Source organism: Nicotiana attenuata, unplaced genomic scaffold (assembly GCF_001879085.1).
Source record: "Nicotiana attenuata strain UT unplaced genomic scaffold, NIATTr2, whole genome shotgun sequence".
Classification (NCBI taxonomy): Eukaryota; Viridiplantae; Streptophyta; class Magnoliopsida; order Solanales; family Solanaceae; genus Nicotiana; species Nicotiana attenuata.
In genome coordinates, this window is record NW_017675686.1 from 25659 (window position 1) to 45723 (window position 20065).

The 20065-nt window shown below is 34.8% G+C and overlaps 2 protein-coding genes across 2 annotated transcripts; one reads left to right on the forward strand and one right to left on the reverse strand.

Annotated features, from left to right (window-relative positions):
* Window positions 1–10758: 10758 nt before the first annotated feature.
* Window positions 10759–13871, forward strand: LOC109220333 (inositol oxygenase 2-like). Its single transcript, XM_019384799.1, has 11 exons — window positions 10759–10851; window positions 11280–11415; window positions 11520–11601; window positions 11697–11901; window positions 12198–12257; window positions 12357–12409; window positions 12515–12637; window positions 12727–12796; window positions 13186–13264; window positions 13389–13470; window positions 13554–13871. The coding sequence occupies exons 1-11, from the start codon at window positions 10821–10823 to the stop codon at window positions 13578–13580; spliced, it is 948 nt and encodes a 315-aa protein (XP_019240344.1). The 5' UTR covers window positions 10759–10820; the 3' UTR covers window positions 13581–13871.
* A 1193-nt stretch (window positions 13872–15064) lies between these two features.
* LOC109220334 lies at window positions 15065–17639 on the reverse strand. Its single transcript, XM_019384800.1, has one exon. The coding sequence runs from the start codon at window positions 17480–17482 to the stop codon at window positions 15980–15982; it is 1503 nt and encodes a 500-aa protein (XP_019240345.1). The 5' UTR covers window positions 17483–17639; the 3' UTR covers window positions 15065–15979.
* Window positions 17640–20065: the final 2426 nt, after the last annotated feature.

Here is a 20065-nt window from a genome sequence, read left to right on the forward strand (position 1 = left end):
TTTACTCAAAAGTCAACTTCCGGTTGACTTTTCCAACAAAAAAGCCAACATAAGAGACTAAGTATCTCATTTCTCTACAAAACCACTCCGAACCCAAACTAGCCAACACTATGCGATGAAACACAGCTGAACAACACATAAAGAAGCAGAAATGGGGGAAACAGAGCGGTAACTCATGAAACGACCAACCGAGTCGTTACAAAGTTAAATTAAGAAATTAAATTAATAATTCTAAATAATAAAATAAGTGTACACCAAATAAGAGAAAGATATGGAACGAGTGTACCGGGATTCCGGATGCTACACTAATTTTGATATAAAAAATCAAACTTCAATTGATAGACCGAAACTTGATAGTTGATACTTGATAGTACTTGATACCACACTTCACTTGAATACTTGATATTTGATAATAATAATTTTGTAATGGCTAAACTAAATAATTGATGAACCTTGAAATAATAAGTATAAATGAGAATTTGAGATTTGAGAATTTAAGAACAATAATATCAAGAGAGAATTGAGAGAGAATTAGAGTAGTAAGAGAGTGAATTGTGAGAAAAAATGAAGAAGAAGGGGGGCTATTTATAGGTTTTAAAAGGTTAAAAATATAATTTTTAAATTATTAAGGGTGGGAGGGCTATATTTTTAATGGGGGAGGCCGAAATGGCCATTTCTGCAAAATCTGGCCGTTCCCCAATGGTCATTTCTGAATTTGACCGTTGGCAACGGTCCAAATAATTAAAAAAAAATTGTAACGGTAACCAGGCTGAAACGGGCTGCAGCTCGTTAACAACCCGTTAACGGGTTAACGGGCTTAGCGGGTACGGTGCACCGGTATCCAAAATATGTTCGTCCAAAATCCGTCCCCCGACCAACCCGTCCCAGCCCGCACATAAAGCTACAGTAACAGGCTGGACCGGGCAGACCCGGGTTGAAAACGGGTCAGCCCGGCCCGACTAACACCTATAGTATAAATAGATCTTTTTCACATTTTTAGGTTATCTTTTGTATCAGGGAGCTCGTGAACAGCCATACTTTACTATTTAGAGTAATTTTAGAGTAGCTTTAGCTTATTTTTTTAGATTTTGTTCTTGTAATCAACTTTTATGGCTTATATTTCATCTCCATCTTTGATTTCTACCTTGATTATGAGTAGCTAAACCCCTTAGCTAGGGTTGTGACCCAACCCTAGTGTGGATATTTAATGTGTCTTCAATTTTAGGGCTTATTTGTTTATGAGTTAGTGATATTTAGCTTAATTCATGCTTTAATTGTAGAATTGGTGGTTGCAAACACTGATTCGTGCCTTGATGACTTAGACTCTTCTTGAGAAAGAGAGACTAAGTCTAGGAAAATTAGGCTAACAAGGAATTGGGGTGCATTCAAGAGATTGATAGCCCCAATTAAAGGGTTAAATCTAGAGATAGTAATACCCGACTTGAGCCAATATCATTTGTTGTGCATGAACACCCATGACTTGAAAAAGTCAAATCGGGCAAAGTCACTCAAACTACCGAGGGGTATAGAGTGAGCACTTATGTGTGATGGTTATATCACGATCCCAATCATAACAAGCTTGTCCTAAATTCTAGATCCCATTAGATACTCGCCTAGGTGTAAGTCACTTCCCTAGTGCTTTTTATCACTTGAGAAAACTCCTACATAAACGTTGTACTTAGATTACTTTCAGCAATCAATAACATTAAACGTAAATTAGAAACAAATCCAAGCATGGTTAGAAGTGCAATTAAAAGCAACACGCATAGCTAGATTAGATAGAAACCCAACTCCCAATCAATATTAACTCCCTGTGGATATTAATCCCGACCTTTCGGGTAAAATCTGCATCGACCACTCCTCGCCATTATATAGTGGTGCAGGGTTGGAGCCGATCAGTAGTACCGCTGCCAAATGAGAGTGAAAGTGAAGAAAATGAACTTGAGCATCTTGTCGCTGTTTCTGGAACTGAGAAGGAAGAATGGCAGCAACCCATTATTGATTTCTTGAGCTACGGGATACTTCCAGAAAATCCGAGGAGAAGGACTGAAATCCGCCGTCATGCACCACGCTTCCTTTACTACAAAGATACCCTATACATAAGATCATTCGAGGGAGTACTCTTGCGATGCTTAGGAAAAGATGAAGCACTCCAAGCTTTGCAAGAAGCGCACTCTAGGGTGTGTGGATCACGTCAGTCTGGACCAAAGCTCCACTTCCATATAAAAAGGATGGGATAATATTGGCCAACGATGGTAAAAGATTGCTTGGACTACGCTAGAAGATGCAAGGCTTGCCAATTCCATGCAAATTTCATCCATCAGCCTCCCGAAGTGTTGCACCCGACTGTGGCATCCTGGCCATTTGACGCTTGGGGACTGGATGTTGTTGGCCCACTGCCAAAATCCTCTGGTGGGCACTTATACATCTTGGCTGCAACTGACTACTTCTCAAAATGGACAGAAGTTGCTGCTCTTAAGGAAGTAAAGAAGGATAATATTGCAAGTTTCATCCGAGTAAACATTATCTATCGCCTTGGCATTACTCGTTATATAATAATGGATAATGGCAAGTCGTTCGACAATAGGTTGATGAACAAGATTTGTGATCTCTTTGGCTTCAAGCAACATAACTCTTCTATGTACAATGATGCCGCCAATGGTCTAGCTGAGAAATTCAACAAGACTCTTTGCAACTTGTTAAATAAAGTCATCTCCGAATCCAAATGAGATTGGCATAACCGTATGGAAGAAGCTCTATGGGCATATAGGACAACTCACCACATGCCAACGCAAGCGACCCCTTATTCACTCGTTTATGGAGTCGAAGTCGTCTTGCCACTTGAGCGTCAAATGCCTTCATTACGATTAGCTATTCAAGAAGGGATCACTGATGAAGAGAAAGCTCGACTTCGATTAGCAGAGCTGGAGGCTCTTAATGAGAAGAGGTTGGAAACTCAACAGAGTCTTGAATGTTATCAAGCTCGATTGTCTCACGCCTTCAATAAAAGAGTTCACCCAAGATCCTTTCAAGTAGGAGATCAAGTCCTCGCCATACGAAGACCCATTATTACTTCCCATAAACCTATAGGGAAGTTCACTTCAAAATAGGATGGGCCATATGTCGTGCAAGAAGCTTATTCAAGTGGGGTTTACAAGTTGGTTGATGCAGATGGCATGAGAATCGGCCCTATCAATGGCAAGTTTTTGAAGAAGTATTATCCTTGAAGTTGAAACGCTCTTTAACGCAAGAGCATAAACTGCATGTAACTCCTGGCCCGCAAGAGTATACATTGTGTACACAAAAAAATCTGCTAGGTTGAAAACCTCAAAAGAGGTGGCCTAGATAAAAGTTAGGACATACAAAAAATAAAAATAAAAAGTTCGCTAGGTTAAAAATCTCGAAAGAGGCGGCCTAGGCAAAAGTTAGGACATAAATAACAAATCACCCATTCTGAACTACGGTATGACTTGATCATCTTCATTGAGGTACGTAGGCAGCTTAGAGTTTCACTCCGAGTTCAGTCGCATAAGTTCAAAAGATACATATTGCCTCAGTCGTTGTCCAAATGAAGTATGATGAAAGTAATTCATTCAACCAGCACTTGAAAATCAGGCTGAAGTTTCATTCTTCTTTTGAACTTTGGATCTCATATGACTTAAAGGGGGCAGGACTCTATGATAAATCAGTGTCTCCAATAGGACGATTATAGTCTTTTAGAAGGCTACCAAGTATTTGCACTGAAGTTCAGGGATTCACTATGTCTGTATGTTCAGCAAATCTTTAAGTCCTCCGGTCTTCAAGTTGAAATATTTAAGCCCTCCAAGTCTCCAAATTGAAGTCATTAAGTCAGTCGATCTTGAAGTTGAAGTCTTCAGATTCGTCGGTGTTAAAGTTGAATTGTTTAAGCCCTCTAAATCTTCAAATTGAAGTCTTCAAGCCTCCTAATGTAAGTTGAATTTTAAAAGTCTACCACTCTTCAAGTTGAAGTCTGCAAAGTCTGTCAAATCTTCAAAGTTATCCAAGTGTTCAAGTCGATGTCGTCAAGTCCACGAAGTCTTCGAGTTGAAGCTTTCTAATTTCCTATCTTAAGGTGGACATTTAAGTCCCATTGCACCTTAAGTTGGCCTCTTTGTGGGTTTTTTCTTAAAAGGAACTCTAATTTTTCAATCTTAAGGTGGACATTTAAGTCCCTTTGTACCTTAAGTTGGCCTCTTCGCGGGTTTGTGCTTAAAATGAACTATAACTTTTCAATCTTAAGGTGATATTTAAGTCCCTTTTCACTTTAAGTTGGCCTCTTTATGGATTTCTCCATCTATTTATTGCCATGGACTTGTACTTCAATATTCCGTATGAACTTTTGCGTCCTGAAATGGCCTCCGATTTTTTTTTGGGCGGGGATGAGTATCCATCCCTTCACACCCTGAGAGAAATCTCTCCGATAGTCGGGCCACCTTGAGAGTAATCTCCCCGACAGTCAGGTCACCTTGAGAGTAATCTCTCCGATAGTCGGGCCACCTTGAGAGTAATCTCTCCGATAGTCGGGCCACCTTGAGAGTAATCCCTCCGATAGGCGGGCCACCTTGAGAGCAATCTCTCCGATAGTCAGGTCACCTTGAGAGAAATCTTTCCGTAGTCGGGCCACCTTGAGAATAATCTCTCCGATAGTCAGGCCACCTTGAGAGTAATCTCTCCGATAGGATCACCTTCTTCATGCCTGAATCACCTCGTTAAACAAGAACATATCTTTCTCGTTTGACCTAAAAAAAAAAGAAGTAAAGAAAATGCAAGGGAATTGAAGAAGATAAAAAATCACCTTTGCGCAGGCTCCCTAAACGTCAAAGGCCGAAGTAAATTTGACTTTAAGGATGACGCTGGTTATAATCAATTACCATGAGAGTGCGGGGTTTATATAGCTAATGAAACATGGCATTAAAAAGGTTGTTAGGCGATGTGGGATCAGGTGTAAGGCGGCATCAACAATCCTTTCCCAACATGAAAAGGGAAAATAAATGGATGTCTCCTGAAGGGCTGACTAGTAACGAAGGCGGCAAAAAGGATTTTGTTTGATGCAACTGAATGTTGGATTAAGCTGGTGATTAAATGTTGTGGAAAAGTATTCGTGTCCTAAGCGGAATCTAATGAAGTTAAGCCGAGATGAATCTTGCATGTTCCTGACTTCTTGTGAGTGCACAATGATAACAATTAAATATGAATTTGTCGAGCCTTATGAGGTGCGAAAACATCACGTGGTACGTGTAGGAATTTAGTTCATCAACTGGATAAAACTTTCTAAAGGATTATTCCCATTGGAACATGACTTTGTTACAATGAGATGTATACTTACTCATGGATCCTTATACAATAAAGATTGATGATAGAAGATAATTGTCAAATGCTACGTGGGAAATCCGGGTATTGTGCTCTACCAAACTCTACTGAAGGCATGCAAATGATTATAAATTTATCTCCAGCTAGGCAAATTAGAGTGAAAAATCTAATTCATGCAATGAATTTATAAGATTTTTTATTGGAGGCTAATATAGGGGTGCTGGACGTTGCTCTTTTATTGTACAAAAAAGGGGTCAAACTTTGGAGTGTTGTAATACTTCGAGCCTTGTCTTTATGACACAAAAAAAAAAAAAAAAAAAATACATATCCAACAAGTCTTGAAGTAGGGGCATATGTAGGCAATTAAAATTTTATTAAATTTAAATCCATAAGAAATTTGGATTTAATCTCTAATTAAATATATTTTGCCAAAATAAATATTATGTGCTAATATATATTGACTTAGTTATTTAAATCTAATTAAATTGATTGAAATAAAGGTCTAATATTATTGGCTATCACATTTAATTGGGCTACGAATAATGAGCCCACTTCGTTAGGCTAACATGTCATCTTCCTAGATGCCTAATGCCACGTGTCAAATGACGTGGCACACCAAGTCAAACGGAATAGCCGATGGGATCATGCCATGTGTCAAAATGACAAGGCATGCCAAGTCACATTAAAAGGCCAATGAAACCACGCCACGTGTGCAAGTGACATGTTCTGGCCAATCAAACGCGGCCTTGTCACACTTCAATTTGATTGGTCGGAAGGAGTTTGTTCTTATCATAACTCTTCCCTCTCACAACTATAAATAGGGGTCTTCATAATCCAGAAAATACACCAGAAGTTATAACAAGAAGCAAGAAAGAGCTCGTGGATCAAACGCTCCTCCACAAGTTTCAAGCTTCAAGCAATCAAGTTCAAGCTCAAGAACGAAGAACAAATCAAGTTCAAGCTCAAGAACGAAGAACAAATCAAGCTCAAGCTCAAGAATGAAGAAGAAATCAAGATTCAAGGAGTACAAATTCAAATCAAAGTTCGTGCTAGTTGAATTCAAGATCATCGTTCGTAGCAACAACTACATACCAACTCTTTTTACATAACGAAATGAAAATCCAAAAACCGGGGAATCCATCGGTCGATATTCAAAATCAAGCTCAAAGGTCCTTGAATTTATTTACTATTGAAAAGAAGAATCAAAGGATTCATAGAGATTGTACACTCATATTATTTGAAATCAAATACTACGATTGTTGCAATATTTTTTTTCTTGATTTTATTTTCTCGATGGAAATTTATTGTCTACAGTCTACTAAATAGTTTATGGTTTTTGTTATAAACATATATCATTATAAGACTTGTAAGTCGAGTTACTGCAGCTAAGATTTTATCAAAAAATATATTGGACAAAAAGGGATCATCCCAATAATAATATTGACTCATCCAAGTCAAAATACCTTCTAAATACCAGCAAAGATAATTTTCACATTATACATTTATTAGAATTAAAAGTCAAGACAAATCACTTTCTCATATAAGATTATTTCTAAATAATACAAATGAAACACTTTATGAGCTTCGTTATAAGTTACAGGCAGGAAGAAATTAAAGATTTTGATGGTGATCATGCACAAATAACAAATGAATAGAAAGATAGTAAATAAAGCATTTTTAGACTTATTTATATAATGTATTCTTATTCGTTGGAATCATGTTCTATTTTCAGATTGTTTATAGCACAGGCTATATAACTACTCCATTCGTCCCAATTTATGTGACACTCTTTTCTTTTTAATCAGTCTAAAAAAGGATGTTACTTTTTCTTATTTAAAAATAATTTATCTTTAGGACTTTTACTTTACCCTTAATAAATTAACTTGCAGACACGCAAATATCTATGATTTATGTTAGACCACAGGTTTTAAAAGCTTTCTTTTATTTCTTAACTCCATATTGAGTGAAACGCCTACATAAACTAGACAGCAGGGAGTATAATATTTAGAGCTCGTTTGGAAAGTCACCTTGGAAATGGATTTGGGTGTAATTACACAGTTTGACATGTTTGTTTGACCAAGTAATTACTTGGTCAGTATGGAATTGGGTGTAATTAGAGGGGTGTAATTACATTCTCCAATTCTCAAGAGGGAGGTGAGAATTGGTGGTAATTACACTGTGTAATTGCAAGGTTGCTTTTTAGTTTATTTCCTTTTTGTTTTTATTTTAATTTATTTTTTATAACTTTTTAATTCTATTATTTTAATTTTTTAATTTTATTTTTACTTTTTAATTTCTTTTGAAATTTTAAAATATATTTTTCTTTGTACATTATTTATTTTTTATTTCTCTATATTTACTTCTTGTGATTCCATGTAATTGCTTATATTTTATTTTTTTATTTATTTTATTATTCTTTTTTTTAAACTACACCTCCTAATATTATAAATAAGGAGTCATTAACAAACTTGACATATAATAAGTGATGCAACTAAAGTGAAATTTCGTAGTTGAATGTGGTTATAAACTTATCATGTTTTCTAATCTTAAGTTGCAGTGAGACTTACTATTATTATGTTGAAATTTGACATATGTTAAACTATTTTATTTATTTATTTATTTATTTTTGAAATTGTGTTATATTCATGGTTCCAATTTACTCTTTTTAGTAGTATTGGCTCACATTGCATGTTGTTCATTTTTTAGTTAGAATTGATAGATTAGTTTTTTCAAACATTTGAATAATGTTATGACACTATATTTACAAATAGTAATTTATTTTATCAATCATGAATTCCATGATATTCTTACAAAACGTATATTTTTAATTTTTGTAAGTATCTAAACTAAATATTATTAATTTTTAAAAAAATATAAATTATTTTTACAATATTATTTATAATTATACGATTACTAATTAATGTATATTCGCGAAAATATACACATCTTAAATACCTAATATAATATCATTTATACGTATAAAAATTTATAGGCATATATTTATTATAATTTGTATATTTTGATAATTACTTAATTTAAAATTTAATCTAACTGTGTAATACAGTTGTGCAACCAAACAGTAAACTTATAATTACACTATAACAAACAAACAGGTCGTCGTAATTACACAACTGTGTAATTACTACCCTAGTAATTACACCAATTTCAATTACAGAGTGGCTTTCCAAACAGACTCTTAAACTGTCCATGTTACTATTTGCAAATTTATTATTTACCATTAATCCGCACCTAAAACCATAATCATGTATTATCATTGTTCGCTTTTTATTAATTCAAAGGTTAATCATGTGGTGCCCGGAGGACGGCGTTCAGAATGATACTCTACTTCACAACGAATCTCCACATCAATTGTCATCTTTCTGTACAATTTATGTGACACTTTTTGATTTTTAAGATTTAAAATTTTTAATTTTGATCGACTATATGGACATAAAATCTTAAAATTTTCAAAATAAAATTTACATACTTAAAAATTAAGTAAAAAGTACTATAAGTAACAATAATTAAAATTTAAAATAATTAAACGACACATAAAAATTTATGATTAAAAAGTAATTCTTTTGAATCTCGATGTAACATATATTTGGACGAAGGAAGTGGTTCTTTTAACCTACAAATGGAGACTTGTGATAAAATCCCATGTGGGAGCCTACAAATTCTCTCTATTAATAAGGGAGAATAAGCAAGCAGCACGTCAACATGCTTGCTTGGGATTGAAAGGGTAAACCGGTCATTTTAGTTAAACTGGAAGAATATGATTGCTTAAAAAAAAATCTTACTGTATGTATAAAATTTTGAACTCCTTTGACTAAACTACCCCTAGGCTTATGTCATTAACCATCACCGTACACTTCTTCACCCAATAACTTTATGACGCCCAATTTTGTTTCTGGGTCCCACATTCCACCCCNCGCCTCCATATATTAGAAATAATGAGTCATTAACAAATTTGGCATATAATGAGTGATGCAATTAAAGTAAAATTTCGTTGTTGAATGTTGTTATAATCTTATCATGTTTCCTAATCTTAAGTTGTAGTGAAGCTTACTATAACTATTATTATGTTGGAATTTGATATATGTTAAACTATTTTATTTTTTTTGAATTTTGAAATTGTGTTATATTCATGGTTTCAATTTACTTGTTTTAGTAGTATTGGCTCATATTGCATGTCGTTCTTTTTTAGTTAGAATTGATAGATTAGTTTTGTCAAACATTTGAATAATGTTATGACATTATATTTGTAAATATTAATTTATCTTTTTTCCTTCTCAAAAAAAATATTAATTTATTTTATCAAACATAAATTCTATGATGTTCTTACAAAACGTATATTTTATTTTTGTAAGTATCTAAACTAAATATTATAAATTTCAAAAAAAAAATATAAATTATTTTTATAATATTAGTTATCAATATATGATTACTAAATTAATGTATATTCACGAAAAAATATACATCTTAAATACAAAATATAATAATATTTATACTTATAACAATTTATAGGCATATATTTATTATATTAACTTTTAAGCTTTATAATTACTTAGTTTAAAATTTAATCTAACTGTGTAATTACACTTGTGCAACCAAACACTAAACTTGTAATTACATTGTAATTACACTATGACAAACAAACATGTTGTGGTAATTACACAACTGTGTAATTACTAGGGTGTGTAATTACTACCCTAATAATTACACCAATTCCAATTACAAGGTGGTTTTCCAAACAGACTCTTAAGTTTCTTGATTTGTTAATTTAATTATCTAAAAATTTTATTATTGAGGACTAGAATTGAGATAAGATGACAATTATAATTTGTTAAAACATATGATCTAACGTGCTCAAACAAATTTGATCATAATTTGATATGATTAATATTTTTTTAATAAAATCCGTGCATCACACGAATATTTATACGAGTGTCAGTTAATATGCATGGATTAGATAAATAATTTAGAAACAATTTTTTTTAGATAAGATAGAATCAGCATTAACTTTGGAATGTAATCTAGATAGAATTAACTTACCCATGTTTTCAAACAAAATAGAACAATACATTAAACCTTAGCCAATTTTTGGCAACAATCAGGATAAGTAATTAATTTAATGCAGACTCCCACAGTTATTGCACTTCCATTAATTTTAGGAGGTGAAGATTTACTTCTTCTTTTTTGTTTTACACAGTTGGGAAAATATTTAATGGTAAAAACAGAAACTTACGTTGCAATGACTCAATAATGTATATCTTTATTTTTTATCCACGCAAAGCTGACTCACTTTTCTTTGTACGTTTTTAGTTCAGGACTCCAAATGTTTTTTTATTACTAGAAAAGGGCTTTCTTTATTCACTATAAAAACCAATTTTTTTTCTCAAAGTTCTTATAAACAAGCAAAAGTCAATTCACAGCTTATTATTTCTATTTGTTTATTTGCTTTGTGTTTTCTTTTTCACAAGTCAAACATGACTCTCCTCGTTGCCCAAACTGAGCATGGTATTATATTTTCCTTTTCTTTTCTCTCTTTATATGTATTAATTTAAGTTTTTGAATTCTTTATCGAGTCATTATCTTTGTGATTTGACCTTCTCAATGTCAGTTACTACTTTATTACTTGTATTGGACTTCTTGATGTGTCTTTTCTTTTTTCGGGTTTCTCATCGCGATTAATATGGATTTGCGTCTGAAAATTTCACTTTGATATGTTGTAAACTACTTGTGTTTCCGAAAGTGAATTCATAAATTATCAGAATTTTTTATTTTCCGTGATATGTAAGCATGATTTTATTATTTTTTCCATTACAAAAGAATTAATTTAATGACTTTTTGATGCAATAAACTGAACGTTGAATTATTATCCGAGAAATTTAACTCTCTCTCTCTCTCTTTTCCTTTTTTTTTGTTCTTGATCTTGCTCTAATTAGGAGCAGAAGTTGAGAACAAGAAGGTAACTACTGATGCTGAGGATTTGTTTCTTGATGGTGGATTTGATGTGCCAAAAAATGTTTCAAACGATGGATTTGTTGTTCCTGGCAACAATGCATTTGGCAACTCATTCAGGTAATAAGTTTTTCTCAATCAAGAAATTAAAATTTATGTATACAACTATTAAAATATATATATATATCTATGTTTATTCTAACATTAAAAAAATATCGTTGCAGGGATTACAGTGCAGAAACTGAACGGAAAAAGATCGTGGAGGAGCTCTATCGACAGAGCCACATTAACCAAACATATGATTTTGTAAGCATCCAAAAAATACAAAAAAAAAAAAAACTCTTGAACAACTTTTGTTTCATGCATATATAATTTTTTTTAATTTTATGGAATTAAAACAGGTGAAAAAGATGAGGGAAGAGTATGGAAAGTTGAATAAAGTTGAGATGAGCATTTGGGAAAGTTGTGAACTTCTAAATGAAGTTGTGGATGATAGTGATCCTGATTTGGATGAACCCCAAATTCAGCATTTGTTGCAAACTGCTGAAGCTATTAGGAAAGATTATCCTAATGAAGATTGGTTGCATTTGACTGCCCTTATTCATGGTTTGTGCCTTTTACTATATCCTAAAAAAGGATTTTAATCTTAGTAAAAATTTATATACACATGTAATACGCGTATAGTCTAGTGGTATCAGTGGAGATGATCTCCCCTTCTGAAGGAGAGTCAGGATAAGGTTGCGTATAATAGACCCTTGTGGTCTGGCCCATCCCCGGAACATAGTCGGAGTTTAGTGCACCGGGCTGCCCTTTTCGCATTGTATTCCAAAAAAAAATTAATATTTAATTTAAGCAAATTAATGTGCATTTTATGCTGACATTATTTTGCCAAAATATTGTAGATCTTGGCAAAGTTCTTCTGCTTCCTAGCTTTGGAGGGCTTCCTCAGTGGGCTGTTGTTGGTAAGAATATTACTGTACATACTCTAAAATATATTACTATATTTTTCACATTTATTTCTCAAGTATGTATTTAATTTATTAACCAATTTATTATGATAGGTGACACATTCCCCCTTGGTTGTGCTTTTGATGAATCAAATGTGCTTTATGAGGTCTTTTTTCTTCCTTTTTATTTTTACTGAGTCTCTATTTATTTATTTATTTATTTATTCTCCTAGAGCTTCATTTTTCTTACTTCTCATTTTCCAATTCTGCAGCAATTCAAGGGAAATCCTGATTACAACAATCCAGCTTACAACACAAAAAATGGAGTTTATTCTGAAGGATGTGGGCTTGATAATGTGGTTATGTCTTGGGGACATGATGACTACATGTATTTGGTATGCATTTTTCTTTTCCAGAAAAGATTAATTGGACTTAATTAAACTAATGAAAATTATATCTGATTTACATATGTTTAACTATGTAGGTTGCCAAGGAAAACAAAACTACTCTCCCATCAGCTGCATTGTTCATCATCCGATACCATTCCTTCTATCGTAAGTATTTATAAATAACTTTTTTATCTATTTGTTCTTGAAAAATATTTTATGTAACAACCTCTCAACCTTCACAAGGTAGGGGTAAGGTCTGCAGACACACTACCCTCCCTAGATCGAAAACAGCCTCTCTACCTTCACAAGGTAGGGGTAAGGTCTGCAGACACACTATCCTCCCCAGATCGAAAACAGCCTCTCAACCTTCACAAGGTAGGGGTAAGGTCTGCGGATACACTACCCTCCCCAGATTGAAAACAACTTCTCTACCTTCAAGGTAGGGATAGGTCTGTGTACACACTACTCTCCCCAGACCTGACTTGTGAATTACACTAGGTCTGTTGTTGTTGTCGTCGTGTCTTTATTACTAATCATGAATCTTTGTTATGTAGCTCTGCACAGAGCAGGGGCATATAAACACTTGATGAATGAGGAGGATCATGAAAATCTGAAATGGCTGCATATTTTCAAGTAAGTTATTGTTTTTCCAATTGATATAATTTGTAGTTTCTACTTGCTTCAGATTTTTATTTTCTTGATTTATTAACTGTTGAGAATGATGTTTGACTGAATGATTTATGATTGTATTTGACAGCAAATATGATCTGTATAGCAAGAGCAGAGTTTTGATTGATGTGGAGAAAGTGAAGCCTTACTACATTTCCCTCATTGAGAAGGTAAATTTTTCGAAATTCTTATTGATCATGTCGTTCCATATAATCTTCTTTATTGATTACTTGAAAAAACATTTTGATTGCAGTATTTCCCAGCAAAGCTGAAGTGGTGAAATCCTCCAATCTGGGCAGCTGTTGAAAAGCTTTTTGTGGATACAACAAATGAGTTCTAGGAATTGGCTTTGGAATTTTATTTGGTGCATTTATTTCTTTTTTCTTTTTTCTTTTTTCTTTTTTCTTTTTCTTGGGGTGGGGGAGTGTCCCCTTGTATGAGAGTCATCACAAACTATGTTCCTTTAAGTTTGTCATAAATGAATGTTCCTTTGTTGAAAATATATGTCTTCTCTAATTTATAGCTTAGTATTCTAATTATTGTGCTGTGTGACACAAACTAAGAGCCCGTTGAGAAATTTCACTTTTTCGAATTTTTTTTTATTTTTTTCGAAATCAGTGTTAGGCCATAAAATTTCCAATTTTCACTTGAAAATGAATTTTGGAATTTTTCAAAAATTTGAAAAACTCCAAAAAGTTGCTTTTCAAAATTTCACTCAATCACTCACAAAACTTCAAAAACAACCTAAAATAATATTCATGTCCAAACACAACTCTATTCAAAGACCATTTTACTTGAATTTTTTTTTCACTTTCTTCTTGGAATTTTATTCTTATGTCCAAACGCCCACTAAATCTCCTCTTTGGAAAAATGCTGTGGAAATCTAAATTGCTCGTACTCTTCATTTTTAGTGCCGCACTCGTGTCAATAGGACGTGGGTGTGAGTGTGGAATAAGTACCAGATCTGGTCAACAATATTGGGTACTTTGACCAAAATCGACGGAGAAATTCGGGACAAATACAATGGTTGTTTGAAATCAAAATAAAAGCTAAGTGAAATTGAAGAAAATGAAATACCTTCGGGTATTCTCGATCAGTATTTTCTCCTTCTAGGAATACCTTGAAAGTTTTTCACAAAACTTCTCATAATTTAGACATAATTTATAACTCTATCTTTAGATATTTGAATTACTTTTAATCCTCGCACTCATATATGTACTTGGATTCATACCTTCTGACTCTTAAAATTTAGATCATGAAGGATCCGACTTCTAGATCTACGCCCTTATCGGATGCCAGCACCCGAGTCCGAGCAACTTAGGTGGAAATAAGTACAGAATGCAAGATCCCCAATATAAAATCATCATAATTTGGTAGACTTTAAAAGAAATAGCTATATACAGTTCCTAAAACACAAAGATAAAAAATGATGTCCCTGAAGTAGTACTCTTTTTGACTACACTGTTCCAAGAATCATAGTACAACTAGGATCAACATTATATAGACATTTTAAAGAGTTCAAAACCAGATGGAGATTTCTGACATCTTGTGAGGAAATTCCTACTACAAAGTGAATCTTGGTCAATACTTTTACAGATTTTTATCTCTTAACTTATTGATTTGACACACAACTTTTGCAATCATTAAGTCCCATAATTCTGATTTGCTTTACTTCTGTTAGTGTTCTAATATTTCCTTCTACTTAGAGATTGGATAATGATAATCAATACAAATGCAAAAACATTGGCATGCTAGAAGTAACTCTGAAGCAAAAGGAACAGCAGCTCATTGAATCAGAGCAATGCATGGCTTGAAAATAAGAAGTAATTTTGTATCGCCAGCTCAAACTAGCTCGAGATTGGCTGCTCATTATCTACTCAAACTCATTGTAAAGACTTTCTTATTATCAGTAAACTCCTTATAAAGACACATAAACTAAATGAACAAGTTGATGATGTAGCATATGAAGCAAACTGGAAGAAGCATCAAGCTTTAGTCTCATTTAGCTGAACTGCTCTTTCAGTTGGGACTGGCTTTGAACCAAAGTTAAGCTATAATTTGTACAATGTTGAGGTTTCTTTGCTTACCTCTTTCCGTTGTTGATACTCCCAGTCCATCAGTGTTGAATGTGATTAAGTTCCCCCTTAACACTGTAGCTTTTGTTATCTCCTTCCATTTCGACAACTTACAGAAATTAGTCGGTAACATGTCTTTCCTCTCGTACTACTTCAAACCAACAACCCACAGCATAACAATGTCAATATAGCTCTAAGCTTTAAAATAGACATTTGTTGTTGATATTCATCAGAAAGAACATAACTGGATTACCAACACAATTCTGGTTTCAAAGAAGCAATATATACTTATCTAACAGCAACTCCATTTAAGATCATCTAAGAGTGTCCATAAGGCCATCCAGTTAATTGATTTTCAGTATACCTTCCGATGCATTTTCCCCTTTCAGAACCTCTTTTCACTCCAAAAATCGGGTTCATCAGCTTCCAGATCTTTGTCACATCTCCATCCATTAAGGAGAATTGTTCTTCAATTCACACATAGAATACATACACTAAATCCACCAGAACCATAAATCCTTGAATTAACGGTGATTAGAAATGCCGTTATTATTGCAGTAAAATGTATAATCTCCTCTTGTCGATCCAAAAGCGAATATAACGATCATTGTGTACGATCAATAATGCGTTCAATATGGTCACTAACAATGCCTGCAACAACCTCAGGAGAAAACCTACTCATCATATCATCTCTTGCCTGTCTACCTTTGGCCTTAACTTCCTCATGATTTCTAATTACATGCCTCATTAGCATTTGCAGCTTATCAACACAAGGTTCAGCCCATAAGTGCCCTTTAAATGGTCCTTCAGTAACTTCACTCATTCTATCCACAGGTAACGGATAACTATTCTCTTCTGTCATGAATTCAGTTGGCCCTGACCAATTTGTAGCAATCACCGGCAATTCCATTGCCATTGCCTCCACAATAGGTCTACCCCAACCTTCACCTCTAGACGGCAAAACAAATGCATTAGCAGCCTTATATAGCCTAGGCATATCAACCTGAGCTATGTGTTCATCGATCACATATACTCGAGCCCAACCATCTCTCGGTTCTTCCAAATCCGAATCCTCCACATATTCAACAATCTTGTTACCAAAATCTCTATCAGAATGATACGGATTCGTTAACAGATACAAAGCTACATCGTCACCTCCAGAAAACTCCCTCAAGTAAGAGCTCAACAAAACATCCCATCCTTTTCTATATTCCCACTTGAAAATACTCAAGAAAACAAATTTTTTCCCCACATTTAATCCATTTGAATTTGACCCCATCACTAAATTCCCTATTGACCCGAGTTCTAGTGGCTCATACTTTAATGGATCAAAAAACTCAAGATCAACAGGCTGAACAATCTTAACAATCTTCAATGGATCAACCCCACTTTGAGTAAATGTTTTCACATGAAAATCAGTAGGAACCCAAACAAAATCCAAAAGATTGCACCTTTTAACATGTTCAGCATTAACCCTATCAGTCTCAAACATAGTCCTACCAATTACAGACTTAAAATGACCATTATAACCTATTGGTGGGCATGGAATTGTATCAAATAGTGGAGGGTACCAAGCACCAGGTTCACTATGACAAATCACAACAGTTTCATTTAACCTACATTCTGTTTGGTGAAGCTCAATAGCTAAATTCCTCATTTCTAAAGGTAAACCCTCCCAAAACTCAAGATTTTCAAGATCCCCATGTTGTTCAATTTTCAACTTAAAGATTGAATCTTTTTTCAAGGAGTGTTCATTTAAAGCTAAAATGTAAGACCAAGCTTCTGAACTGTACCCACCACCTGAAAGAAATGGTGCCATCCATAGGACACAATATGGGGTTGTGTGAATTGGGTTTTTTGAGGTGTTTAAGGTTGTTGGGTGAAGTAAAGTTAGGAGCTTTTTAAGGAAATTGGTATGTGGTGATAGGATTAATTTGAGGATGAGTTTTTTGCGGTAATCTGTTTTGATAATACTGAATGAAATTGCTAAAAGGAGTACCAAGATTGACAATAGATAAAGGGGTTTGAGTTTTGTGGTGAAGGGAAGAGCCCGGCCAGGTGGCGGTGGCGGGCGGTGGCCGGAATCTGGTGTTTCGGCTGAATCCATAATCAGAACGGAGGCTTTTCTTATTTGGATCTTAATTCAGTTTGAAGATTACAGAGACTTCTCCAAGTTGATGGATTTAAAGAATACTATTATGCGCGAAATACCAAATATAACATCCGTTTTAGGTACCTTAATTAAAGGAATAGTAAATGAAAATATTGAAATAAATCACGTAGATTAATCTTTGAGCTAAACTTTAATCTTGAATTATATTAGCAAATCATTTTCAAACGATTAATAATAAGATAGTGTGCGGTGGTATATTTTAGGAGTAATTGATAACAAAATCACCTTGTCTGTGTTCCTAACTTTGCTTACATAGTACTTTCAAAAAGGGAGGTTCCTAGAAATTTACAATTCGGAGCGTAGGCATATAAATTTTGTTTTGAAATTAAATTCATAAATAATTTGGACTATATTTTAAATTCGAGATATATTAGATCAAATAAATTTACCGGGCTAATATAATTGAATTAATTATATAAGTCCAACATATATGGATTAACTAAATAAGTCTGAATCCATTGGGCTAGCCAATTTAATTGGAGTACAAATGATGCCACTTCATTAGGCCCAATATATTATCTTCCTGGAGGCCCACTTTGGTGCCACGTGTCAAATGACGTGGCACACCAAGTCAAACGAAAGAGCCAATAGGATCATGCCACATGTCAAAATGACAGGCATGTCAAGTCAAATTAAAAGACCAATGAAACCGTGCCACGTGTGCAAGTGACATATTCTGGCCAATCAAATACGGCCTTGTCACACTTCAATTTGATTGGTCAGAAAGAGTTTGTTCTTATCATAACTCTTCTCTTCCATAACTATAAATATGGGTCTTCATAACCCAGAAAAGACACCAGAAGTTATAACAGCAAGAAAGAGCTCGTGGATCAAACACTGCAAATTCCTCCACAAGTTTCAAGCTCCAAGCAATCAAGTTCAAGCTCAAGAACGAAGAACAAATCAAGTTCAAGCTCAAGAACGAAGAACAAATCAAGGTCAAGTTCAAGCAATCAAGCTAAAGCTCAAGAACAAGAACATCGTTCGTAGCGACAACTACATATTCAAGATCAAGCTCAAAGGCTTTGAATTTATTTACTATTGAGAAGAAGAATCAGAGGATTCATAGATATTGTACATGACTCAAATATTTGAAATAAAATACTACGATTGTTGCAATATTTTTCGGTCTTGATTTTATTTTCTCGACGCAATTTATTGTCTACAAATTCTGGCACGCCCAGTGGGACAATCTCTACCTCTCATCTCAACTTTTCAATTACCAAAGTTCAAGAACATCGAAATGGCTTCAAAGAAAATCAACTCCAGTTCAACTTCCACCAAGGCTGCTAATTCCAGGTTCAATGCTGATGTGGAAAGCATTCTCGATGTTACCTTTGGAAGCTTTGGACCAGTTACGAGGAGCAAAACAAGCTCGTTAGGACAACAAGCACCCCAAGTGCCGTCCGCATCTACCCCCGTTTTCGGATCTTCATCCTCAAAAGGATAAAGATCTTCCACAAACGCACCCGAAGGAGGAAGCGATGTTGCTGAAAAGACCAAGAAAACTCTTGCGCTGCTTGACCTCTCCGGATCCAAGCACTTTGCTGTGAAGGAAGATGATGATGCTTCAAGTGATGGATCCTCCCCACTTACACCATATAGCGTGAGCCAATCAAGGATTTGTTAAAATCCATGCTACTCTCCATCATCCACGACAATCATGCAAGCCATGGTGACAAACACTTTATCTGTGGAGGAGCGGTTGGAAAACTTGACGGAAGCAATCGCTGGCTTGACCAAGTGCATGCAAAATCAAGATGCTAAAATCGACAAGCTAACAGATAGAGTGGGAATCTTGATGAAAGAAGAATCCACCCACGCACCTGGCAAGCTCCCAGAAGTTCCAGAGAGTGATTCTCACCCAAGACAAGTAGCATCCGCTAAGGCTATCCATGTCTCATCTGAAGGGATGATTCCAATTGATCAACTGAAGAGTTCATTGAAGGAACCATTAAGAACAAGTATGAAGTTGTTGTCAAGTCCTCCCTCACATATGCAAAGCCGTACACTGCAAGGGTCGATATGTTGAAGATGCCTGCTGGTTATCAGCCTCCAAAGTTTTAACAGTTTGATGGTAAAGGTAATCCAAAGCAACATGTGGCGCACTCGTTGAGACGTGCAACAATGCTGGGACTTATGGAGATTATCTCGTCAAACAGTTTGTCCGCTCGCTAAAAGGAAATGCTTTGGATTGGTATACAGACCCCGAGGAGGGATCTATTGATAGTTGGGATCAACTAGAGCAAGAGTTCCTCAATCGCTTTTATAGCACAAAGCGCACTGTGAGCATGGACTTTATCAATCGTTGGAGGAATGCAGGCCTCAACTGTAAAGACAGGCTTACTGAAGCTTCTAGCATAGAGATGTGCATGCATTGGGGATTACGCTACATCTTGCAAGGTATCAAGCCTAGCACATTTGAATAACTTGCAACCCGTGCCCATGACATGGAATTGAGCATGGCTTCTGCTGGAAATCAAAGGCTGCCCATCTATGAACCTCACAAAGGGAATG